The sequence below is a fragment of the Miscanthus floridulus genome, chromosome 19, assembly GCF_019320115.1.
Source record: "Miscanthus floridulus cultivar M001 chromosome 19, ASM1932011v1, whole genome shotgun sequence".
Classification (NCBI taxonomy): Eukaryota; Viridiplantae; Streptophyta; class Magnoliopsida; order Poales; family Poaceae; genus Miscanthus; species Miscanthus floridulus.
In genome coordinates, this window is record NC_089598.1 from 44,257,264 (window position 1) to 44,283,748 (window position 26,485).

A 26,485-nucleotide genomic window follows, 5' to 3' on the forward strand; every position below is an offset into this window, starting at 1 on the left:
TTGTGCTATAAGTTGGAGGGCAACATTGCAGCCCGTTGTTGCCCTGTCTACCACTGAAGCAAAATACATGGTTGTTGCTGAAGCATATAAAGAATCGGTTTGGTTGAAAGGTTTATTTGCTGAGCTTTGTGGAGATGATTCTTGCATTAATTTATTTTATGACAGTCAAAGTGCTGTATGTCTCATTAAAGATCAGATTTTCCATGAGAGAACGAAGCACATTGATGTCAAATACCATTATGTTCGCGATGTTGTTGCGCAAGTTAAGCTGAAGGTATGCAAGATAAGCACACATGATAATCCTACTGATATGTTAACAAAGCCAGTTCCTGTTGCTAAGTTTGAGCTTTGCTCAAGCTTAGTTGGTATAACTGTTTAGCCCAAGAGGCTATTTGGCACCGGAAGTATTTCTTTGTTGTTTCAGGGTGAAGATTCGTGATATGCTACAAGAAGGAATTTGTGTCAAGGTAGAGTTTGTTGAGTTGTGATCCAAATTCAGTTATGTACAAGATAAATGCTAACTTCTGCCGGAGCGAAGCGAGGCCCGTCGCCGGAAGGCTTGGGCCGAAGCGAAGCGGAGGATGAAGTTAGCCCATCATGTTTCCCTATCGCGCCTCGGGGGGGGGGGGGGGGGAGGGGGGTGGAGCCCCCCGTGGTATGGATCGTCACCTATTAGAGTTTTCCATCTCTATATATACCTCCGGTAAGCCGCCGTCTTGGGATAAAAAAAGTTATAAATCCCCGACGTTTATAACCTCACCCGATATAGTGAAGATTTGCTAGCTGGTACCCGTGATTTTTTTCCTTCTTTCTTAGGAGGGTTTTCCATATTAAAATCTCGTGTCCCTTATGTTTGATCTACTGTTCTTTATCGTTTATATTGCCTATCGTTTGTAACACACTACACGGTGGAGCGCTCCTCCTCTAGCTCCATTGGAGACGGCATGGGACTCTGCACTTCCCTGTTGTGTTGCAATGGAGCTTCGGAGTGGCCTCCGACTCGCTAGTCGCTCCTCCGATGCGATGCGGCCAAGGCCTCTGCCCTTCCCTGCGATGCAGCCAAGGCTGAAGGGCGGCCCTACCGCCGAGCAACGGGCCAAGGCCGGCCGCCGGCGCGTGCTCGGGTGCGGGCTCGAGCGCCGCCATGGGTGCGTGCATGGCCATGGGCTCGAGTGCTCGATTTCCTGATCTGGAGGACTTGTACATATGAATTGAACAAATAACAAGGGGCTAACTGTAAAGCCATAAGAGACAATCAAATAGTACAAAAGTAACTTTTTAATTTCTAAAGAGGAAATTTACCTACACAAGCCCGCGGTGACTCCAAGAAGGAGACACCGTCCACGTCGCTCCAATTGATTTCGGCCGTTAGATCTATCATCGTGTGGCTGTGATCGCTCGGAGCGGATTCGGCCGGAAGCGGCGGCTTCTTCTCCTCCGTCGCTTCCGTCCGCTTTCCCTCTGCTTCTCTCGGTGTCGTCCAGCTTCTGCTCCGGAGCTAGGCCACACAATATATACAGGGCTTCGGATTCTGATCCTTCCGGCAAAAAAAAGGCCTCTTCCTTATCTCTTCCCCGTCCTCCTCCGCTCCTCCCGCAGGTCGCCACGACGCCACCGCGGGTGCCGCCCCCGCACGCGCCTCCCTTCCTCTTCCTCTACTCTCTCCTTCCTCTCTCCATCCCCGCGCTCTCTCTTCCTCTCGACGGGCGCAGGGCCACGGCGCCCGCTGCGCCGCACCGGCTAGGGCGGGTCCCGCCGCTGCCCGCCAGTGTGCAGCCCGCCGGCGCAGGCAGGTCTACGCACGGAGGCTGCCGGCGCCCCGCCGCGAGCAAGCCCCATGCGTTGCCGCAGGTACGGGCGCCCGGCGACGAATCTGGCGCCACTAGCCCCAGGTGAACGTGGCCTGTCTTCCTTGCTCCTCCTCTCTTTCACCTGTGCAGCCTTACCCGCTGATTTCATGTGCCACAGGTTTCTGTTAGTTAGGTTTAGGAAAAACTAATTCTTAAATATCTTTATAATGCAACAGTCATGTTCTTAATAGCATATTTCTTCAAATGAGTCCCTGCTCAAGTGCTTAATGCCCAGATGGACCATCTAGTGTTGTGGATTAGAGTGGTGTACTTAACTGAGCCATACAAATTTGCATTAAATAAGTTTACATGAAGTTGGGTTCTATGATATGATTTTTCATTATAAATTTGTTTCAATATTATATACACTATTATTGTCCAAAAGCAGCAGATGGAGCGATGATCCTCGAGATTGTATGGTCAAATTGAGTCGTGCTTCAACTAATCCTTTTTTTTATCTCGTGCTTCAACTAATCCTGATATCAGACAAATGGTATGCCTTGATCTATGCCACATTGGTTGTATAGTATTACTGGATTTTCCATATTTGTGATGTGTGGCTTTTTTCTATTTCTTGCAGTTTGATTATTGGTATGTATATGCAATGAGTGGGTTTGGAGTGGTTTCTTATAAGAGTTGCAGTAATAGTTGTGGTCATGACTCCAATTTGGGTATGCATGTTTGAGGTTATATATCTGCGGATGTTGGCTTACCAGTTTCTTTCTGAAGGTCTTCAATCGTTATTTTTTGGTCCAAGGAGCTGTTGCATGTTGGCCTTGCTTTCAGCAATCGTTAATTTTTCCTGTGGATTTGCATCTGATTGCCCTGCATATTTGCATGAGTAGGCTACAGAAAGTGCAAGGATTGCTGGAGCGTCCAGGATTAATAGTTGTGGTCATGACTCCAATTTGGGTATGCATGTTTGAGGTTATATATCTGCGGATGTTGGCTTACCAGTTTCTTTCTGAAGGTCTTGGTTCAGCAATCGTTATTTTTTGGTCCAAGGAGCTGTTGCATGTTGGCCTTGCTTTCAGCAATCGTTAATTTTTCCTGTGGATTTGCATCTGATTGCCCTGCATATTTGCATGAGTAGGCTACAGAAAGTGCAAGGATTGCTGGAGCGTCCAGGATAATTGGTGTTGATCTGAACCCAAAAAGACTGAGTATGTTCAGGTACGCCGTCTTTGTCATTATAGTCTGACACTGCCTGCAATTCTAAAATTATTTTTCCCGGGTTCAATCTGCTATAGTACAGGAATTTGTAAACCTCATTTGCCTTCCTGATTATTTAGTGGATGTGTTTTTTTCCCAGTATAATATGGAAATCACTATGCTAATACACTTGGTAAACTGCGCTGTTATGATCTATCCTTTTCCTTCAGCTCAGTCCAGGGACGTATTTGGTTTCCCTTCTGTTTTTTTTGTTCTCATTGCCATTGTGATTCGCCCGTTTATACATGGAATTATTCAGTTCAAGGGACATGGTTGCTTCAATCCTCGCCTCATTCCGGTTTACATAAAGCCTTAACTATACCTATAGTAATATATGTAATTTTGTCTTCTCATATTATGTGCGCTTCCTGATTCATTAGACCTCCACCTGGTTACTTATGCATGGTTGTCTCAGTGACCATAGAAATTTATACATTATTTTGCCTTATGCAGGTGGCAGGTGTTTCATTGCAGCGAGTAGGGGCAAGGCAGCCGGGCCAATGGCGCGAGCGGCGCTAAACTTTCAAAGGTAAATAAGAAAAAAAACTTGGTCCTAGCATTAAATTTCTAGTGTGTACCTTCATGACGACTCAGCAACAGGCTTACCATGACAATTGTGTTGTCTTTGGGTCGATGCAAGTGCCAACTGTCTGATTGCAGCAAGTAGGGACAAGGCAGGCAGGGCAATGGACCAAGTGGTACTGCCTGCAGTGATCTGCAGAGTAGTAAAGCCAGTTGGGCTTCCTAGCAAGGTAATTTATTACTTGGTACCACTGCAAAATGAGAGTATTTCTATTTTTTTTCTTTAGATTTCTGAACTGAAGCTATGCATCCTTCTATGATTCGTACTCTATACCTACTACACTGGGTATAGCTTTGCTATCTGAAATGTGACTTTCCTTTTACCTAATATGAACTTTGCCGCTGCAATCTGGAGTATAGCTTTGCAACCTGTAAGATAACTTTGCAATATGGATATTTATATTCTGTTTCCCCTTGCGATAAACTGAATTCATATTTCTTCTGCGGTAAAATGAAATTCATTGTACCTCGTCAGTGCTAAATGGTACCATGTACACTCTCTACAAGTTGTAGTTAGGTAAATAGTTTGAAAACTACAGTTGCAGTTCAGTAATCCAATTGCTGGTGATCATAGTTTAAGGCACATACATTTTTCATGGTTAAATCAAATTTGCCTAAACATTTGATCTCATTGTATTTTTTTAACCGTGCAATAGTTTCAGTTTGGAATGCAGGTACGCTCTAAACTCCATAAGATAAACTGGGAGTTAGCGGAGTCACGAGAAATCAACGTTCATCTGCTAGGTTGGCTTAAACTTCACAGAAAAGGTTGGCTTTCTGCTCCTAGGGCACTGATATGTTTACTGTTATTTTTGCTACTTTTCCATTTGTGCATTTGGGCTGCATAGAGAGATCTGCTTTTGCTACCACCAGCTTCTGTTGTTCGGCAGAGATTAATAGTCTGGGTGGCTCCAATGGCCGCCTATGTTTGAGCTTCCTATGGATCCAACTTCTATCTTTGTTTTCTCCTTAGGTATGCATTTTGGTTCCGTCCTCCTGGTCCATCTGCTTCGGTGGGTGAATTTCTTTGCCAACGATAAGAAGAAAAAGCATTGCCTCAAAATTTACATGCCATATGAATTTTGATGTAATGCAACCCGCATATTTCCTAATTGACTACTTCAAATAGGTGATGAAAAATCAAACATTCTCTAAATGATCTTCTGTTAGGATTGTCTTCTCATCTCTGCCAACAAACATAACAAGAAAAATCATTGCCTCAGGATTTACATGTCATATATTTCCTGATTAACAATTTCAAATATTGCCATACGGATCTAAAATCACATATATGTTTGATTCTAGCGAATCTGAAACTGAAATTGACATTGCTGTATTTCCCTCAAACTACCCCATTATTGCCTATAAAAAATCAAACCAACAATTATGCAATTATAGGGCCAATGATATAATCCCACATTCTCTTGATTATTTATTTGATTGGACAGTTTCTAATTTCTCTAATTGAAGATGCTAAGAAGTTTTGCCAGTTCAAACTATGCCTATTTAACTATTGTGCAGTACATACCCCTTCCTGCTGCCCCACCACTATGGTCAATGAAGCAGCTGTGTTGTTTCGCATCATTTCTGCGAAATGGAAAGGGTTACATTTGCACGTCAGAGACCTTGATCATCGCCTTACAATCTCAAGCCTGTGCATATAACGTCTCATCAGAAAAAACGGCGCCCTTTGTGAAATTTTCCAAAAAAAAAAAATTCAGTGTCTGTAGATTATGTCATGACTGACCAGTTCTATGCCAAATGATTCTACGCATATGTTGACACATCGTCTCTTATATACTATACTGAATCTTTATCTATGTATTTGGATACCACTTTTATCTGATCTTCAGACCATAAACCAAACATATATTTTCCCCCTATATAACAGCCATACTTTGTTCACCCACGCGCGCGATGGCGCGTGCTTTGTACTATGCATATATGTGTTCTGTTACCATCTTTTTATTCTATATAGATGTTCTGGGTACCATTGCTTCGATTGACAACCCCAAGACTGTGCCTCTCAAGGACAAAGAGTGGCTACAATTAGAGAGGAGATGATAAAAAATCTAAGGTACGCTGTCCTAAACATACTCTGTGCCTGTTACTGAATTTACATGTGCTGTACATTCTCGTCTGAATTCACCGGCTTCGTCAGACTAGCAACATTGCGTTGCTGATGTCTGATGCCTCTTCATCATCTAGAAGTTGCTGGTCTGGCCAGTGTCCCGAAGCATCTAAAAATTCCAGGCAAATTGTGAATGTGAAGGTACATTTTTGCTGCAGGTCATCTCTTGGTTCTCCGACAAAAGTGTAAATCATAAGTGTAAATGTTCAAAATTGTCAAAACAAAAGCTTTAGGTCTGCCTGGTGTAGCACTAACCCATTTAATAATGTCCGTTCCTGTTGCTGAAATCCATGGCCATCTACAGCTTTGTTAGCCTATATTTAGATGTCTTGCGGGCTAGAATAAGGTAGCTCATTGCTAAATTCTAGAGCTAAATATTAATTGTTAAATCCTAAAGTTAAATAATTGTATATCGTGTGCATGGCCATGTAGCCCAGTGCCTCGTAGATACTTTCCATGGACATATGGTATTTCATTAGAAATAGGTTAACAAGATGCTACCTGTAGCATTCAAATCCTCAAGCCTTACGTTTGAGCCAGCTATGTTGGAGTCCGAAAAAAAATGTTTTTGTGTTTGAGCAGTTTTCCACGTTCCAGGACTCCATGATTTGCAAAGTTAAGAGTTTGCTTCTTTAGTTCACAAAATTAATTTCTTCATACAAACATGTCGTTCTAATATGCTCCAAATGGAACCACTCCTGTCATACATGCTGGTGGTTACATCTACAGAAATATAAGTACAACAAACATTCTAGCTCGTGTATGAGTACTTATCTATTATTCAATTTACCAAATGCACTATGAATCCAACTTTCTCTGTCATTATACGTCTATTCTGATGCCTTCATACTCCAGCATCTTCATCAAATCATGATTTATATCTTTCTAAGGCCTCTAAAATCTTAAAAGGTTTCCTTTTCTACTCTTCTTTTCCTATGATCTGGTTCCTTCTAATCAAGTTGGCGCTGCCTAAATCTGTGTTGGGTTTAGCTGTTTTATACTATTTGTTTTCCTCACTTCACCTTTGAATCAGTTTGGCCTCGCCTACATCTGTATTGGGTTCTTTCTCCAGGGAATATTGAGCCTCCAGTTTTTATTATGAATTTTTGTCATCTAATTTTGCAGACATATGCTTGCGTCCTTATACTATGATTTTATACAGGTATGGATTCACAGAACCAAACAACTGAGTCCACCTCCACATGTCAAACCTATGCATCTATATATAACGCCGCCTCGAGGACAGAAAATGACAACATGTTTATGGACTTTTACAACTTTTTAGTACTGTGTATACTACATGCTTATCTGCACGCTTCCAAATACTGCTCAAATCCTGCCTATTTTCTCTTTTTATCAGAAAATTAAGTACAGATCTTTCCACTCAAATATTGCTTCAATCCGTTGTGCTCTGTGTTACTATTTATCGTGTAATGGCGATGATAACCATGAACTCAAAACATACAGGACCACCTTACTTCGCCTTGTTTACATTCGGTCGCAGTTCCAAATACAAATCCAGTAGTACCTTCTTTCTGTGTGGTTATTACACGCTGTGATTCTGAATGGAAATTAGACCATGCTACTTATGAAAACCTATAGCTGTTTATTACAGTCTATATACTCCATATTCTAGATCTTCTCTACACCTGCCTACACGCGCAATGGCGCGGGCCTTCCACTAGTAGACTACAAGTCGCAACAGCTTCTCAACGACAGTGTCACCGAACGGCCTTCAACTTTTCCACGGCTGTTTTCCCACGTCTACTTTTCTAAAACCCACAGCTTGCCACAGCTTTTCTAAAAGCCATAGCTTAACTAAATAGGGTCTAAACTATGCTCAGTTCGTGAGATATATATTACCCTGTTCGCTTGGCTGATAAGCCATGACTGAAAGTACTATTAGTTGATTTATTGTGAGAGAAAAATATTGTTTGTTGGCTGAAAAAGTACGACTTATAAGCCAAACGAACAGGATAATAATGTTTATAGCAGTTGTTCGAAGAAATGTTTCCTAGGATAAAAAAAAGGTCACATAATTTTTCTTCTGGTAGAATGGTGCATTTACACGTGCATTGGCTAGACTTTACAAGCACTTATGGTTAAAACATCATTCTCAATGGTAAGAAAATGGTCTGGATGCTTGAAAAATTATAAATAAATTTACATATATAAAGGATGCACGGACATAAAAATTTCAACAATAAAATGTAACTTCCTTTGTAAGTTATTATGAGATGGACAAATCGAGAAGAGTGTGAAAAAAGATTTTGAATATTTTTCCCATTTATAGGACATGTGTAAGCCCTCTATCCCTTGCATAGTGGCCCCAACCCATCCACTTCTGTTATACAGTCCTTAGTACAATGCTACTGAGTGAGTTAAAGTAGTACTTTCTCCCTTTAGAAAAGTATACAACCATAAGATTTATGTAAGTAAACTAGCTAGCTTAATTTTAACAAAGTTTATAATAAATAATATTAATATATATCTATGTCTCCAACTAGGTTTACTACGAAAATACTTCACCCGTTTTAAATTATACGATGTTTTGACTTTTGTAGGTATATTATTTTTATTGTATCTAGACATAATCTGTGCATCTAAAAAGACTAGAACGTCATTGTCTATCCGGTGATACCAAGTCTCCATCCCTACTCATGCATCCACATTCAAAATAAATCATCCTCTACTCGAACCTAACCTGTTTGTGTTCTACTCGGTTCTGATACGAAGATCAAATTCACGTGTCTGCGTTCGATACGAAGCCCTAGGTCGACCTAGCAAGATGGCATGTGACAACGTCCTGGCAGACAAGAGAGCTGTCAGTGGTATTATTGGTTCTGTTACAAACTTACAACTCATCAACACGCAGCCTGTTCGTTTGGTCGTAAACGATCGTAAATTTTCGGTCAGAATAGTATTTTTCTCTCACACAAAACCAGCCAGCAGTAATAATCCACGATCGTATATGATCGTTTCAGCCCCAGCCGAACAGGCTGATGATTCTAATATATATCTGAATACATAGCAAAAGATTATATTTTGAAGATCAAAATGTCTTATAATTTAGAACGGAGGGAGCATATTTTATAACTAATTTAATTATATTTATTTTTTTATCAATAATTTTATATATTTTGGTCAAACTTTAAATCATTTAATTAATTTCTAAAAAAATGAGAATTACATCTTTCCATGAACGGAGAGAATAAACCACAAATGCGGAATGCCCTTGTTTCAACCACAAAAGTCAACTCCCAGGCCTATTAAACCCCCCAAGGCCAAGGGCACCCGTCGCTGTCCACCCCCAAAGTCCAAGCCCAAATCCGGGAATCGGACGGCGGCCATTGCTTCCCCACTCCGAGCGCCACCGGCGACGCCGGCAAGCACAGCTCTCTACCCGCTTCCGTTGCTGACCGCACCATCACAGAGGCGCGGCAGATTGGCAATGGCTTCGGCTGCCGCACGGACGGCGCTCGCCTCCCGCCGCCTACTCTCCGGGCCCTTCGTGGCCGGCCGGTCCGCTGTCCCCTCTGCGCTCCGGAGGCCAGGTAGTGTTGAACTGACTGCTCCGTGCCGTGCTTACCTCCTGGATTCTCTCCTCCATGCGTCCGTCCCTGCTCCTGTTAAGCCTGTAGTGACACGATGCCCATGCCCTGTCTATCTTTGAGACGCTCCCTGTTCCGTCAGTTTTCGGCTATAGTTGTTGATGCACCGTCACGTCTATTTTTGCCTGTCACGTGCATCTCATTCCTGCTACCACAAGTGCGTGGGCCACCTAACAGGGAAACGGTAACCACCTGATCCACATTTTCCTTGTCAGCGTAGAGCCCGTGACGTGCGAGTAATTACTCTCTTTGTCCTCGGATACAAGGTATTATGGTCTTTAATCATCTCGTTCCTCTTGTTTTTTTATAGAAAATATTGATTCCTTTTAATTCTAGGGTCACCCATTGGACCAGTCTCGATAGAGAGGTTTATAGAAGTTTCATGAGTATTAAATAAACTAATAAGACGAAGTATACATAAAAAGAGATGATAGAAGTTTAATGGGATAAAATGAGTTTTATAAGGATAAACTTGCCTATACTATTTCCAACTCAGTCTTTGAAAACTTAGAATGAAACCCCCCGCCGCGACTAGAAGCCAGCTAATAATTAAGGAAAAATAACAACCAAACTGCTTGTATTTCAAGACGAAAGAAGTAGCTTCCGGTAAAAATTATCTCTCCATTTCCGGCCTACTCAATAGTATTGAGGGCGTCATGAATAATATATTTGTTGACATGGGAGAGAATGTGAAAAATGAACATGCCAACATGCCTAAATCATTCTCAACAATAAAATTGACTTGCTAACCCATACTCCCTCTATCCCTAAATAAGTGTCGCTATGATATTCGTGTCGGTCAAACTTCCCCTTAAGTTTGACAAGGTTTGTAGAAAATATTAAGAACATTTGTATCTCTAAATAAGTTTATTATGACAATATATTCAATGATCTATCTAACGATATAAATTATGTACTATGATTATTAATATTTTTTTTGTATATATTTGGTCAAAGTTAAAAGCGTTTGACTCGTCGGGAAGCGAGAACGACACTTATTTTTGTGACGGAGGAAGTATAAAATTCAAAATTATAAAAATGAGCAATCTAGCATGCTAATGTAGAAATACTTGTAAGCACGAATCATAAGAAAATATGTGAAATAACAACATTTTTTGTGTATAATAAGTCTTTAAATAATTCTTTTCTTATATTAAAAAAAAGCCTTCTGCAAATTTTCACCCTACTAGTGGTATAAATGTCCTAGTTGTAGTTGCTTCCCTAGGTTAATCCCGATTATTTCAATGGCCAAAAAGGCATCCTTCAGTTTTTCCTTCAGTTGAAAAGGTCCACCTGCACTGCACGTGCAGCGACCAAACTTGAGAATCACATGGACAAGATCCGCCTCAACACCCGACTTGAAGCCCATCCATACGTATATGGTCTGCACCTGCTGACCTTGCAGGTTAGCTGCAGCTCGCTCACGCACCCCACCACCCTTCCAACCCATATGGGCCCAGTTTCAAAAAAAAAAAAACCATATGGGCGTCCATCCCATCTACAGCGCCACCCACCCCAGCTCCTCGATATCCATTTGAACAATGCCAAAAATGCCCTCGTTTTCCCACTCGGTTGGGTTCTAAAATGGAAACCCAGACCAAGCCCAAATTCGGTTGGGTTCTAAAATCGAAACCCAGACCAAGCCCAAATCCAAGACCAGGAGGAAGAGAGAGAGAAGGGGGAGGCACCCCGCACCCGGCAGCGGCAGCCATTACTCGTCCTCACTCCCACACCAACCACCTCCACTGCCTGCCGCTTCTGCTGCCGCGGGGACGGACGCCTGCAAGTACAGGAGGATATCCGCTTCCATTTACTGCGCCGCGGCGGCGGAACCAGCAGCAGCAGAGGGTTCTTCGATTCTCGGTTCGGCGGGCGCAATAAATTCGCCCCATGGCTCGGAGGGCCGCGTCCTCGCTCGTCTCCCGCTACCTCTTGGCCAGGGCCTCTGCCCCTGCCGCCGCGCCACCCGCTGTCCCCTCTGCGCTGCGCAGGCCAGGTATTGCTCCGCGCCTCTTGGACATGCATCCCTGCGCGGCTGCCCCGGCCCTATCCTGTTAGGAATCGGACAAGCTCGTAGCACTAGTACAGTATGCATTTTTTTTTTGTTGCGAAACTAGTATGCATGGATTTTAATCTCGCGGCGTTCGCTGTTTCCGTGTGTCGTGTTCGTAATTTTTTTTATTATGGGTTCTTGATCTTATCTTTGTTGGTGTTGATATCACCGCATCCCCCACCTCAGTTTTTACCCCCGGGTGTCTTCCGATCGCTTCACAAGCGGATCGGGATAATGTGTCGTGCGTTGCGCTTTGGATCTGATCAGCAGAGTAGACACGACGATCTGAATTCCTGGGTGTTGATGCCCGTGTGTAAAAAAAAAAGCCAGCTTCATCAGAATCCCTTTAGATTGTTGTCAGCCTTACTATAGGCCCGTTCGCTTAAGCTACTTTGCTTCTTGTACAGTCAACTGTGAGAGAATTTCGGCTGCAGCAGCTGCAGCACAGTTCCATTAGCTGACTGCTGACGTGAAAGTTGAATCTTGTAGATTTCCTTCTCTTTTAATACCATAAAAACCATGATTTTGACATGTAATCTCTCTAGAATTGGTTCTTCTAATAAATGATCTACCTCATCTTCATTTCTCTCGCTCTATAATAATATCTACCTCTACCTGTGTGTACAGCACCAGTCCTCATCTCTTGGAGATATATCGTCCTCCCTAACTCTTCCATCCAACGTCGCTTTCACCCACCCATCTTCTAGTGTGCCTTGTCTACTCAGGCTTTATGGCCATTTCCGGCTTTGCCCTCACCCTTACGACTCGGGATGTGTGGCTTCTTGGCCTTGTGCGTCATCAGTGAGTCATGGCTTGAATACGAGTACTGGACTTTTTCGCTCCAGAGATAAGATTTCCCCGAGACATGATAAGACGCGGATTTTTCCTCCGGTCCTTATCGGTACAGTGGAAACCAGAGATTTTGGTTGTCTGCAATTTTGTTTGCTACCCAACTGCTTGATATTGGATTATTGGTGGCGAGGCAAACATAGTCACTTCCGAAATTCTACATATTGTAAAAGACAACCATGATCTGTTTACGTCAAGATATTCATGATCAACTTAGTAAAATGTCAAAGGTAGCCAGTTCTAATGTAACCAGAACAAAGCATCTTCCATCTGTTGCTTTTTTTGCAGCACTGCCATTAGCCCAGTGCCACAAAATGATGTGTTCATGTCTTCATGAGCACCCAACCTCCATTTGTTCTGCTACAAAATCTCAAAATAGTGTGGTATTTTCAGTTCACTGTTGCTTAGCATGCGCATATTTTGTTATACTGAATTCCAAGAACAAGTTCACTACGTGTGTGAAATAGTCCTATATGTATAGAAACAAAAAGGATAGCGCATACAATGTGCCTTCGTGTTGCTATGTCATGTACTTATGTTTAGGGATATTCACGCTTTGGGGCACCAAATATGGTCTGTGCCTTCGTGTTGCTATGTTATGTACTTATGTTTAGGGATATTCACGCTTTGGGGCACCAAATATGGTCAGAATGTCTCCTTTAGCCATCTGTAAATCCAGGCCTCATTTAATGTATTTGTTTCATAGATAGAAATTTGCTACTATGTTTCTCTGAGTCTTGACATTTATGAGCAAATATCATATTACCACAGTGCCTGCAGATGGGATGCGCGGACTGTTGCCAGGCGTCCTTCAGAGGTTCAGCACTGCAGCAGCAGTAGAGGAGCCCATCACGCCCTCAGTTCAAGTGAACTACACAAAGCTCCTCATTAATGGCAACTTTGTTGATTCTGCATCCGGTATGTAACTCCATTTCATTCCTATCTGAGCAGCTTATTAGTAATCAAGCATCCTTAGAGTTTATCTTTCAACAAAAACTAGTATTAACAAGGCTGATCCAATAGCCACTTTGCTGGGCTTCCCCATGATACCTGTAGGCCCATAAAATGGAAAAATATAGATCGGTTTTTGTTGCTTAATATCTGCTTATAGTGTGAGGGGTAAAAGAAGAGTAATGAAAATGCCATGTCATCTGAAATTTTCCCAGCTGATATGCTATCCGACAACAAAATATGCATGTTTGTTTAGAATTTATTTGAGTACAAACCCACACCCTTCTAAATCATCCCCCTTTAGAAACTATGCTTCACCACAAAGCACTACACTTCTAAGAATTCAAACAGTTCTGTTATCAACCATATATTTGGCAAAATATTGTCTAATGTGGGCCTGCAACATGGCAAAGATTTATTCTAGTTTTTCCTGTTCTTGATGATAAGTCAAACTCACCGTCTGTGATGTGTATTTTCATCTCATCAGGCAAGACCTTCCCAACTCTGGATCCTCGTACAGGGGAGGTGATTGCTCATGTGGCTGAGGGTGACGCAGAGGACATTAACCGTGCTGTAGCTGCGGCCCGCAAGGCTTTTGATGAAGGGCCATGGCCGAAGATGACTGCCTATGTAAACACTCAGCTTGAGATTTTAGTTTCTGCCGTGTCATTGCGGCCTTCAGCCATGCTCACAGATGGTTGGAATCTTAACTTTGCAGGAGAGGTCCCGTATCCTACTGCGGTTTGCTGATTTGATAGAGAAGCACAATGACGAGCTTGCTGCTTTGGAGACATGGGACAACGGAAAGCCATATGAGCAAGCAGCCCAGATTGAAGTGCCCATGGTGGCCCGTCTTATGCGTTACTATGCTGGTGATTGCCTTTATTTAATATTAACTGACGAAAGTTGTCTGGAACTTTGTTTCAAAAAAAAAAAGTTGTCTGGAACAGTACAACATACTTCCGTGCAGCAATATACTTCCATGTCTGATTCAGTTCCACTTCTGTTTTTTCGCAGGTTGGGCTGATAAGATCCATGGGCTCATTGTGCCAGCTGATGGCCCACACCATGTACAGATCTTGCATGAGCCAATTGGTGTTGCAGGTCAGATCATCCCATGGAACTTTCCTCTTCTGATGTTTGCCTGGAAAGTTGGCCCTGCTTTGGCATGTGGAAATACTCTCGTGCTCAAGACTGCTGAACAAACTCCTCTGTCGGCTTTGTATATCTCCAAACTGTTGCATGAGGTTGGTGCAACTAATATTTTGTGTTCTCTTTAGTTTTGTTAGTGAAGTAAATTAGTAATCACTTCCTTTTATTGCAATTATTCAATTTACTTAGAGAGAATGGGCTTTGTTTCATCATACAACTTTTTTTAAATGTTCTAGTGATGCGTTTGTGTTTTATTGGGAATAAAAGATGCTAGGATTAGTCAACCATGTTCTTTTTTATCTATCACATGATGGATGGAGTGATCTCTCAAAGCTTAATGTTACTTTTACTAAATTTTCTCCCTTGAGTCGCTTTGCATCATGGCCACTCTTAAGAGGGAAACACATGAGGGAAAAACTATCTAGTGGTGTTAATTGAGCATGCAAGAGACGAATGATTCAAATTTCAGTATATTGGGTCCTAGTTCTTTGTCAATTTGACCTTGTACCAAACTACCAATGCATTATGCATATATAGGATATGGTTGCAGCTCAGACTGCACGTACAAGTTTAAATAACTTGTTCTATCTATGTAAAATGTAAAGAACATTTTAGTTGCAGGCTAAAAATCCCAAGGTAATCCATTAAAGGAAAACTATATCTTATAGAGAAATAGAAAGAATCTGCATGTACACTTCTGCGGGCGCTGATTGTAACAGTTTAGAACCATGGACTAATCAGGTTAATACAACATTTGTGTTAATTGTATATGAAAACCACTATATGGGAAGCAGAGCTAGCTCAGTTGTCGAGGGTGTTTAGGTATGCCCAGACCACCCAGGTAAGTCCTCGTTGAGGTGAATTTGAGTTCCTATTTTCTTAAAAAAATGCCACCTAGTTCCTCCTAGTTGGTCCTTTTTTTTTTTAAAACCACTATATGTAATCATGGTTATCACACATGTGTTGCATGTATAACTGTATATTTAGATCTAGCTGCTTTGAGCATGCAATGGGCCAGTTGGTTGTTAGAATATACAAGGGATATAATTTTTATATAGCCTGTATTTTTTTCTTTCAATCAGAGCTGATCATATTTTGCATGCTAAATAGGCTGGACTACCTGAGGGTGTTGTGAATGTCGTTTCTGGTTTTGGCCCTACTGCTGGTGCTGCTCTTGCTAGTCACATGGATGTTGATAAGGTAAATAAACCTTTAAGGGCCTGTTTGGAATGTGGGTTTTTTTCCCTATTCCTGCGTTTTTCCTGTGAAATTGAACTGATTCCTGTGTGATTCCTGTGAAATTCCTGCGTTCCAAACAGGCCCTAAATTATATTCTATGTCATTATAGAGAATGGCTTGAAAAACTATACCATAGGACTAAACATATATTTCTTTCCTTCAATAAAGGTTGCATTTACTGGATCTACCGATACTGGCAAAATTATTCTTGAGTTGGCTGCAAAGAGCAACCTTAAGACAGTGACACTGGAGTTAGGAGGCAAGTCTCCTTTTATCATCATGGACGATGCTGATGTTGACCATGCTGTTGAGCTTGCGCACTTTGCCCTGTTCTTTAACCAGGTATTTGTTGGTATGATGTTAAAATAAGCATGATAACTGTGTTTTCCATTTCATTCTACTTAAATATCTTTCTTTTCATATGAATGTTTTAGGGACAATGCTGTTGTGCTGGATCTCGCACATTTGTTCATGAGCGTGTTTATGATGAGTTTGTGGAGAAGGCCAAGGCTCGTGCATTGAAGCGTGTCGTTGGTGATCCATTCAGGAAAGGTGTTGAACAGGGCCCGCAGGTACATTTCTGATTAGGATATTTAATGGTTTATTTATGTAGTTACAATCTCTACAATTAGAAGCTTGATGTATCATTCACGTATAGTTGCATCACTAGTAAACTCATAAAAGCTTCTCAGTTCACCCAATGAGCTATTAGAGCATCTTCAAGAGCTTCTTTATATTCTTTCTTACTAAAAGGAGTAGAGATTTTGGTAAAAAAAATGCCCCTCCGGCAGCTTCTTTAATTAGATCTCTAATATTGCTATCCTCTGTTCCGGATTTTTTGTTAGCCAAAGATGGAGAGTGGGGCTGGCACAAGATATAGAAAAGCTGTTAGAGAATGAAAATATATATAGTGATTTTTATTAAATGGCTCTCTAAATAATTATTAGAGTGAGTTTAAGAAAGGCTTTTGGAGATGCTCTTACATTGCCAATTATATTTCAATATAACTGATGCATGTTTTAACAATTCCTTCAATCAACATAAACCATACACTAAAATCTTGCAAGTTTCTTCTATGAGATTGGTGACAATGTTCACTATTGTAACTCTACATTTCCTCCGTGTTTGGACTGATGATGACTTATAATTTTTGTTTCTTTATAGATTGACGACGAGCAATTCAACAAGATCTTGCGCTATATTAGGTCTGGTGTTGACGGTGGAGCTAACCTTGTGACGGGTGGTGATAGGTTGGGTGACAAAGGTTACTACATCCAGCCAACGATTTTCTCTGATGTCCAGGTGAGCTTTGACTGCATCGAAGTACTAGTACAAAATTTGTCTTGTCTCTTGCAAGATATGCTTACTGTTCCATCAAAAACAAACAAGGATATGTTTAAAGTTCATGACATGGCTGTTACAGGATGGCATGAAGATTGCTCAGGAGGAGATATTTGGGCCTGTTCAGTCAATCCTCAAGTTCAAGTGAGTATTATCCTCATGTTGATTTGTCTAATGTCTGAAACTCTAATTAATAACCAAACAATCAAGAAGTGCAAAGAAATCTTAAGCAACAATCTATTGGGTTATAACTTTTGTCCTGCTTGAACAGAGATCTCGATGAGGTTATCAAGAGGGCAAATGCGAGCCAGTATGGATTGGCCGCTGGCGTATTCACCAATAGCTTGGACACGGCCAACACCCTGACACGTGCGCTCAGGGTCGGGACCGTCTGGGTGAACTGCTTCGACATCTTCGATGCTGCAATTCCCTTTGGTGGGTACAAGATGAGCGGCATTGGGAGGGAGAAGGGCATTGACAGCCTGAAGAACTACCTGCAAGTGAAGGCAGTCGTCACCCCTATCAAGAACGCCGCGTGGTTGTAGATGCTGCAAGTATGGTATGGCCTTCTGGATAAGAACCACGGATATTCATTTCCTCATCACATCCCGAACAATGTGAAGGCGATAATCAGATAGATGACGATGAAGAACAGCTATAATAAGATTTGCCCTCTGGGTTGTCAGTTATATCTCTCTAATAAGCCTTTTGGTTGGTGCCTATGGGTGTGTTCGGTTACATGGGCTAGCCCAGCCTGGCTAAAATTTTAAGCCTGGCTAGCTGGCGCCTGAGCAATGCAACCAGCAGTTGTTTGGTTGCATTGGCTAGCTAGCCTGTATTAGGATTGCTTTTGCTTGGTTGCCTGGTCTAGCACTTGCACATGCGCACTGTCCCTTCGCCCTCTATCCCTTCCACTTTGCCGGCGCAAGCGCACGGCGCACCCTTCCCCCGTCGTGCCGTTATGGATGGCGGCCGAGCCCGTGGCCACCTCCCCCTCCACTTGCCGGAAGTAGATCTTGGCTGGAGCTCAAGGAGATGGAGGTGTGCTGCTGCTCCACCTCGTCGTCCGTCCTCGTGGGGGCCACGGCGCCGCCAGGATGTTTCGGTGAGGCCGAGCAGGGGAGTTGTCAGGGTTCACGGAGAGGCCACGCATGCAGGTGAGTTGTCAAGGTGGTGGTGCTGTCGCAGATGGCCGGAGCTGTGGGGATGGTCACCTGCGGCGAAGGCAGAGTGGTGGAGGAACGCTGACAGGTGGGCCCATAGGCTTGTACAAGCCAGGCTTAGGCTATCCGCACCGCGGCCTGTAACCAGGCCCGCAAACGGCGCAGCAGCGCCTCTATCGCGCGCAGCGCGCACCTGCATGCGGCACGCAACGGTAGCGGCCGCGCGCGGGCCGCTACTCGTGGAGGCGCGCTGCCGGTCGCTATGCGCCTCCCGAGGTGCCTGCGAGAGAGAGAAAGAGAGCTAGGGAGAGAGAAAGGGAGAGAGAGGAATAAAATATGGAATAGTGGGTATAGAGTATGGGATAGAGGTAATACAAGTGCAGAAGAAATAAGTCTAGAGTAGAGAATCTCGATAACTAGAATAGAATATTCCTTTTAAGAGATGAAAATAGAGGTCGACGAGTGCGGATAGCCTTAGATAGAACGCATGAGTTGAGCGTTTCCAGCAATGCAGGCTAGCTCCCCATTTTTGGCTTCAACAAGCCTGGTTTAGAGACTATACAGGTAACCAAACACAGAGAAACTGCATTAAGTCAGACAACCAAACACACCCTATATTGTGCAATTTGGCTGCTCCCTTTTTATTTTTTATAAGACTATTATATTGTAGCAACCGATTTGCAGAGTTCATTATGAAAAGGCAGTTGTTGGAAGTGCGAGCAGCAGTTACCCAATTGTTCCCCCTATCCCCAACTCTCATGTTGGAGAGGAGAGTCTTTTTTTGTGTGCTCTAGTCTCCCAATAGCTCCAGGCACCAATCTTTTCCTTATCTCCTCTTCTTAAATAAAGAAAGATTATACCTGGCTAGACCTACCTTCTCTGAAACAAAGGGTGAGCTGCATCTTCCTCAATAGGCTGGGTCTACCCCAACGGTCACTCCTGCCTCCCACCTCCGCCTCTCGTGCTTGCCGGTGCAGCTTGCTTGTACTTGCAGAGGTGGGAGAGGAGAGATGGGAGGTGGAAGGCCATGGGAAACAGAGTAGGGGTAATGGCTTAATTGGTTGGCTACCAATTCCTGCCCAACCAAAATCATGGCATGCCAAAAATTTTAGTCATCAATTCATTGACAAAGAATTGGCACGTCAATGCTTATAGCCAAACTTTTGGTAAGCCTCCAGAAAGTTCTTAAGCTGCATAAAAGAGAAAAAATGCTTCCTGTTTTGGCATCGAACCAATCAAGCTCCAAAATTTTGAATGTACCAGTTTGGCACCCAACCAAGTGCTATATCAAAATTCTTGCCAAGGTTTTGGCAACCAAAATTTGGCAGTCCTAGTTTTGGCTTGCCCTAGTTTTGGCAGGGTAAATTTTGGACCCAAACCAATCAGGCATAAGTGTTGGTGCCCTAGATATGGTGGAGAATGGCAGAAGAGAGAAAAAAGAGGAGAAAAAAAAGATATAAAAGACATATGGTCCCCATATGTTAGGTGTATAATGAGGTGGGTGTATTGACATATGGTCCCCATATGTCAAGTGTATAATGAGGTGGGTGTATGGAGGATCCATTGCAACACCTCCTCCAATAATCAAAATATTAGTATTGGGATAACCCCGTTACCATGCTATCGATTGGAATTGTAACAAGGATCTCATGAAGATGTTTTAAATGTCGAATGGCAAGCTCCTTTCATTTGTAAATAACCAAGTCTGAGTATAGTGGCATAACATTTTAGCCCACCGCTGGCCTGCAACAAACCTTACTGCGTTGGACAATCTCATCCTTGATGCCTTTCACCACCTGCACTAGTTGAGCTTGGGCCTCGGAAATCCTTAGATTCCTCTCATTATACATGTTTCATATAGTATGATCAGACCTGCTCTTATGCGGACCACCATGGTCCCTTGGTAATCCCCGGAGGTAGTTATGCCACTGACCATCTACTTTTATCGTCTCATGGGACATGAACCATATTGGCGGTAGAGCTTTTTTTAGAAGCAATTCCTTGAGAAGTTGTACAAATAGAGTAAAAGCATGGTTAGAATAAGCAGGTATGATCCAGCTTCTGCAATGGTGATATGGCTGGAGATGCGAGTGCAATGTCAACCAAAAGCCTTGCGCTATTGGCATTGTCTCTCATCAGGCATAGAGAAAGGGATGGACTCATGAATGGATAGCTACGGGGATTACCTTCTCATAATCGCTAATGAACAAATATATCCATACCCTACTGAACTCATCGAGGCCCCTAGTTAGGGTTCCAGTTGTTGATGAATACAAGGCCATGTGGTTAACTTTGTTTTGTAGGGTTTATAACAAAGGGTTAGTGACGCTAAGGCCACTTTATTTTCTTGGCTCCCAATGATTGGATCGGTGTATGGTGCAAGGATACTTGTGAAGGCTAGGGCCACGGTAGTGTCTAAGTGTGACTTGGTGTTGAAGGCATTGAGGCTTAGTGTTAGGGATATTTATCTTTGGGTGTATTATTAGAGTGGTGGGTGAGGCAGATCAGAGAGGAATGGCCAAGCAGACAGGGAGGGAGGTGGCCAAGCAGATAAGATGGAGAGAGAAGGAGAAGAAACAGAAGAGTAGGAAAAACAAAGGAAAAAAAGAAAGGTATTATGGTCATTTTATTCTTTTTACCTACTATAAGAAATTATTTTATTATAAAATAGTTAGCTAGTGAAACTTCTGAACCTATGAACCGAAGAAAAGAATTATTCCACTAATAAAATAGTCCAGCTGAACTATGGCCCTATTCGTTTTGCTGAAAAGCCATGACTGAAAGTACTGTTCGCTGATTTGTTGTGAGAAAAACATTGTTCGTTCGCTGAAATAGGACGGCTCAAAAGACAAGCGAACGGGGCCTATTCCAAAGGGGCCGTACAATTCATAATTCATGGACTTTGTTGTACGCTGACTAATGGTATTAACAGTGACGGGTCACCTGTCACTGATTTTTATTTAGTGCCGAGTCTAAAAAACCTATCATTATTTTTGCGCTCCCCAATATTTGTGTGTGTATGTTTTATTTTGTAGCTGCATTGCATCTGAATTTCTCAGGGTCCAGATTCCATTCATGTTATGTTACACTGATTTGGTTAATCTTGGTTGCATACATTGCCTCGCAGAAACCACATGTGGGAGTAAGTGGGACCTCGCCGCAACAGTTTAGGGCCCGAAATTTCTTTCTACTAGTAATACTCCGATCCCTCTGTTCAAAAAAGCATAATCATTTCTTGAGTATTCAATCAATTCCAAATTTAATTATGAAATATATATTTTTTTATAGTGGATCTATTTGTAGATACAAAAGTTGATATTATTTTCTCTATTTCTGGATAAACTCGAGAATGATTGATTTTTCGAAAAATGATGTTTATATTTTTTTTTTGGGATGGAGGGATTATGTTTGTGATGTTTAGCCTATGAGTTCAATGCTTCACATGATTATTCAGATATATATACGTATATAGACATGAATGAATTAAAAAAAGGAAAGCTTACCAAATGAGACATAGTTTTCTTTGCAAGCAGGTACTTGAGTCTTGATGTTTTCCATTTAAAAAAATAAAATTGGTTCTTGTCGCGACTAGTATTGCACACTACTAGCTTTTGCTGCAAGTTGTTATTAAAGGTTCGATGGCGTGTGCTAGTGGTGTGCGTGATTATTTTCACGAGAAATGCCTGCCGTGCTGGTGGTGAGGGCAGAGGCATCAACGACAACGTCGTCGTTGGACCAGTGTGAAGATTCAGGCATACCATCAGGGGCGGACTTAGCGGCGGGGTAGGGGCTTAAGCCCCCCCCTCCTACCGCTGCGGAGCCCATAGAGCTCCCCTAAGCCCCACCATGAATTTTCACTATAAATGCACTGTGGTGGTGGGGCTCTGATGTCCGTCCCGACGTAAAAAGACGACACTGTCGAAAAGTCGCGCTTCATTCCTACTCAACCTTCTCAGCAAATAAAGTTCAATGGCTGGCCCAACTTGTATCTTTTCTTTTTTCCCGGCCCAACACTTGTGTGGACCCTCCTAGAGTCCCCCGCTCGGCCGCTCTCAACCCTATCCCTATCCGATAGTGAGGCAGAGCAGGTGCGTGTGACCGCGAGCTCACGAGCGTTTTAGGTGGAGGCGGAGGCGGAGGCGGAGGCGAAGGCGCATGACCATGTGAGAGTGAGCCATGGAGCCAGCAAGGCGGCACGGCCGTGGTGGCTGGAGGCGACACAACGGCTGGAGGTGGCCTACTCGACACCTTGAGCCCCTAACCCGGCGACCCCCAAGGGCCGCACGACCACGCCAACGACCAGGGCCAGCGGCCAGCCATCTTGAAAGGATCTAACAATGCCTAGAGGGGGGTGAATAGGCGTATCTAAAAATTTACTGCAAATGCTAAGTTCAAATCTGTCAGCCACTGTCGGAAGTCCCGACGTTTGGGTCGGAACTCCCGACGTTGTCAGAAGTTCCGACGCAAACGCCAGCAGTCCCGACGCCTAAGTGAACTACAAAAGCAGTGCCAAATTTAACTTTGCGAATAATTAATCTTACAACCTCACTTCCTAGTGGTTTGGTGAAGATGTTGGGTCACTCCCGCGACGCCGTAATGCCTCCAAACCGTAGATCAAGTCCAAACCCTAAAATGGAGATTTTGGAGACAAAGCGACAAACACATACAAGTAATCTCAAGCAATCACAACAACAACAAGCACGCGGGACACAAGGATTTATCCCGAGGTTCGGCAACCCCACAAAGGAGCTCCTACGTCCTCGTTGTTGAGGTGACCACTAAGGTCGGAGTCTTTTCCACCTCCTTGCCTCTTTCAAAGCGACCACAAAGGTCACTTGAGCTTTCCACTAAGAAATCGAAGGGTGATACAAACTTTCCAAGGCTCTTCCACAAGATGGAAGCTCTTGGGCAACGCCTAGCCGGCTAGGGGCAAAGCCCCAAGAGTAATAGATGCAAAGACAACCGGCTTGACGAAGAAATCAAGTGCTCAAGCTTTTCAAAGTGATGCTCTCACTTAATCCACTCTCCTTTCACTCAAAAACTAAGGGAATTGAAGATTGGAGCAAAGGAGGAAGGAGAGGGGTGCTTTAGTTGCTTGGGAGCTGTTCAGCACGAAGTGAGTCAACTATGAAATGAGTCCGTAATGGTTAGAAGTGAAGAGAGGAGTATTTATACTCCAAGTGAAAATCCAACCGTTCAGATCTACGTCGGAAGTCCCGACGCAGATCCCGGGACTTCCGACATAAACAGAAAACACTATTCACAACGGGTCAGAAGTCCACGGGTGAAAGTCAGTGTCGAAACTCTCGCAAACATCGGGACTTCCGACGGTCGGAACTCCCGACGTTCGTCGGGACTTCCGATGTGCACAGTTAAACAAACAGCCAGCACCGCTGGTGCCGGGACTCCCGGCTTGGGCCAGGACAGTGTCAGAACTCCCGGCGAACATCGGGACTTCCGACGGTCGGAACTCCCGACGAACGTCGAGACTTCCGACGTGCACAGACAGCGAGCAGTCAGAAGCACAGGTGCCGGGACTCCTGGCTTAGGTCGGGACTTCCGACTGTCGGGAGTTCTGACTTACGTCGGGACTTCCGACACCGAAAGTCACAGAAAATTATTCTATGTGCTCGTGAAGTGCTAGAGTGACTCTCTTTTGTTTTTATTTAAATGCTTGAGCACTCTATCTTCCTCAGACCAACTAAACTTGCATCCCTCTTTATAGTGCGGCGGATCCTAAACTCAAAAACAAAATTAAAACCTTTGGAGATCGTTTTGAGTTCGTTCGCCTTTACAACTTCAAGAATTGAGAGATACCATTTCATCTTTATCAACTCTTTGAATCTTTCATGGGACTAATAGCTGCAACATATCTCGTTAAGATCACATTAGTCCCTAATTTGGATGTCATCAATACACCAAAACCCACATAGGGGGCAAATGCACTTTCACATCTGGCCAGGGGCACGGCAGCGGCAGCCAGTAGGGGCCGGCGGGGGGGGGGGGTGCGGGAAAGATTCCAGCATCGGCCAGCAGGATGGCATCCCGACTAGTTATAACCTTTTAAATTTTAAAATTTTCTAAATTGTGAATTTGTGAATGTGATTGATAAAAATTGTATTAGTGATTTGATGAAATATTTGATTAAGGATTGATTATTTGGATGACAAATTGAGAAGTTGATATTGTTATTTTTGAGAAACTCATAATGTCAAAAAGAATTTTGCACACATATTAATTTATCAAGTTCAAGCAATACTAGCGGTACTCCAACCTCACCAACTAATGAGGGCACAAGCCAACTAAAGAAACCTGGGGCAGAGTTTGGTGACTCGGATGTTATTGGCGATCCAGGAAATCGCAACCAATCGAAGATTATGCACCTAAAGCTAGAGATCAAGTAAAGAGAGCATATGCTTTGAGTGACCGAACCCCTCTAGTTAATGTTATCTTTCCTCACAAATGGCAAAGTGGTGAATAGTCATTTCAAAAAAACCCGGTTTGATGAATTTGATTAGTTAGAGTATGGTGTCTCAAAGGACGCAACTTATTGTGTCTTTTGTATAGGTTCCTTGTTTTGCTGAAATTTAGCTTATACTGATGCTTATACTGATTTATTGTGAGAGCAAAACATAGTTCGTTCGCTAAAAAAGTACTGCTGAAGTGGTTCAAGTGAACAGGACTGACATCGTCATGCGTTACCTATTGGTTTGGGACTTTGTCCATTGGGTATGAAAAAATTACGTCCTATCTTTTCTTACGATGTATTTTATTTTTATTGACATTTCAATATAAAACCATTGCAAACTATATTACATTTGTCTTATAATGGAGTATAGTAGACTTAAAGCGGTTTAGCGTTATTTTATTCAGCCCCTCCTATATATTTTTCATAGATCCGCCACTGCATACAATTGAACTCAGAGTCCTTGAGGTCATTGTAGGCAGCGAGCTTTGTAATTGATGGCTTCAACGAAATATTTGTGATCAACTGATCATTATTAAAAAAACAAAAATCTTGTGGTGTTACATTTGTTTCTAACAAGTTGTCGTGCCACTTAAAAAATGGAAGGCCTAACGCCTAGACGTCCAGACGGGACATTGCGTCCAAACACGGGTCCCACACCTGCGCAGCTCCTGCGTCCGCATCTCGCCACCCTAGCACCAGCGCCCTGTTGATATTTCTTAACGCATACAGAAATAATCCGCAAGCGCACGGAATTACCGTTGTAGTATTTCACCCGGAAGTATTCAGGGTATCGTATTTTCATAAGGAACGGAGGTGTAAGAGTCTCTTAAGCTAGTTCACCTAATGATAACAAGAAGAATGATAGCTCGGGTAGCGAGGTTTTCTAAGGATAGAGATCCTAAGCTAAGATAGCTTTGCCACTATATACTTACTTCGAGCACCGGAGCGCACCTGGTCTGCCAGGCGATACCGGCTTGTAGTCTACGTCGAACCCGAACGGGGGAGGGGGGGTACGAAGGACGGACAGAGCTGTCACCACCTGCCGCCTACCCATCAACCATAGGGAACAAGACAAACGAAGATAGCCTCTAGCCTAGACACCACGTCTACGCTATCGACTACTACTCTAGCATCGATCAGGGTTATCCATCTCTATCAGGGCCCTTTACTAGAGTATTCATCACAAGGACGAACGACGAACCCACAAGTAAATAATGAATAAGACTAACTTAAAGTAGAACTCACCACCAAAGATAAACACGCACCTTATACTCCAAGTAGTATTCGGAACGTAGAGGTACAAGTGGAGAGGAGCCGACGATTCCCAGCATTCCTTCCGCCAAGTGTACAAGGGGCCCCAAGTACACAAGTGGAGGTAGCCGACAACTCCGGTACTTCTCCACTCTTACTCACTTCTTACACTAGAACTAGCTAGAGAACTAAGATATGAATGGAGCTCTTCTCTTCTTGTCACATTGTGACTCTCTTGTGTTGTGTTGTGGAAGCCCAATTGGTGTGTGTGAGAGAGGGGGGTACCCCTCTACTTATACAAGGTCTAAGGCGGTGCTCTAGCTATTCTTGGCACGAAGCCCTGGGCTGCACCGCCTTAGCATGGAGCCATGCCATCACCTGTCGAAGGTGAGGCTGAGGAGCGCCAGTAGGGGGCCGGCTGCCCCTTGACTGTGCCGCCTCGCCACCGCCTTCGTGTGGCAGGCCATGGTGAAAGGTCCTTGTTTGGTTTTGGTAATTGAGTGACAACCTAGGTGGACTAATTGTGTTTATGTGAGATACAAAGGTGATTAGTCCACAGGTACATGTGTGTGAGCAACATATGCCATGAAGGTGAAAATGGCTTGGAGATGTTGCAAAGCTCACACATGTG

The 26,485-nt window shown here is 43.3% G+C and overlaps 1 protein-coding gene and 1 long non-coding RNA gene across 15 annotated transcripts; both read left to right on the plus strand.

Moving 5' to 3' along the window:
* Positions 1 to 1,554: 1,554 nt before the first annotated feature.
* LOC136529075 (uncharacterized) lies at positions 1,555 to 7,280 on the plus strand. Of its 13 annotated transcripts, none has more exons than XR_010777192.1 (10): positions 1,555 to 1,892; positions 2,239 to 2,343; positions 2,431 to 2,521; positions 2,944 to 3,023; positions 3,516 to 3,591; positions 3,663 to 3,814; positions 4,307 to 4,412; positions 5,623 to 5,721; positions 5,853 to 5,916; positions 6,938 to 7,280. It is a non-coding gene; the product is annotated as an uncharacterized lncRNA (long non-coding RNA). The 13 variants fall into 13 exon arrangements; XR_010777189.1 differs by having other exon boundaries at positions 3,703 to 3,814; positions 4,301 to 4,412; XR_010777187.1 differs by having other exon boundaries at positions 3,703 to 3,814.
* A 3,720-nt stretch (positions 7,281 to 11,000) lies between these two features.
* Positions 11,001 to 17,691, plus strand: LOC136527174 (aldehyde dehydrogenase family 2 member B7, mitochondrial-like). 2 transcript variants are annotated; one of them, XM_066519792.1, is made up of 11 exons: positions 11,001 to 11,382; positions 13,060 to 13,206; positions 13,727 to 13,869; positions 13,958 to 14,111; positions 14,257 to 14,486; positions 15,502 to 15,591; positions 15,799 to 15,972; positions 16,065 to 16,202; positions 16,795 to 16,932; positions 17,054 to 17,115; positions 17,243 to 17,691. In XM_066519792.1, exons 1-11 carry the CDS (start codon positions 11,277 to 11,279, stop codon positions 17,514 to 17,516), a joined length of 1,656 nt encoding a protein of 551 aa, XP_066375889.1. In that variant the 5' UTR covers positions 11,001 to 11,276; the 3' UTR covers positions 17,517 to 17,691. The 2 variants fall into 2 exon arrangements, with proteins under 2 accessions (XP_066375889.1, XP_066375890.1); XM_066519793.1 differs by having other exon boundaries at positions 13,069 to 13,206.
* Positions 17,692 to 26,485: the final 8,794 nt, after the last annotated feature.

What these genes read in the sequence shown, in the direction of transcription:
- LOC136527174 (XM_066519792.1), top strand. Translation starts at nt 11,277, where the DNA reads ATGGCTCGGAGGGCCGCGTCCTCGCTCGTCTCCCGCTACCTCTTGGCC. An exon ending in GGCCGAAGATGACTGCCTAT is followed by an intron (nt 13,870 to 13,957) that starts GTAAACACTCAG and finishes TTAACTTTGCAG; the next exon opens with GAGAGGTCCCGTATCCTACT. An exon ending in TTGCCCTGTTCTTTAACCAG is followed by an intron (nt 15,973 to 16,064) that starts GTATTTGTTGGT and finishes TGAATGTTTTAG; the next exon opens with GGACAATGCTGTTGTGCTGG.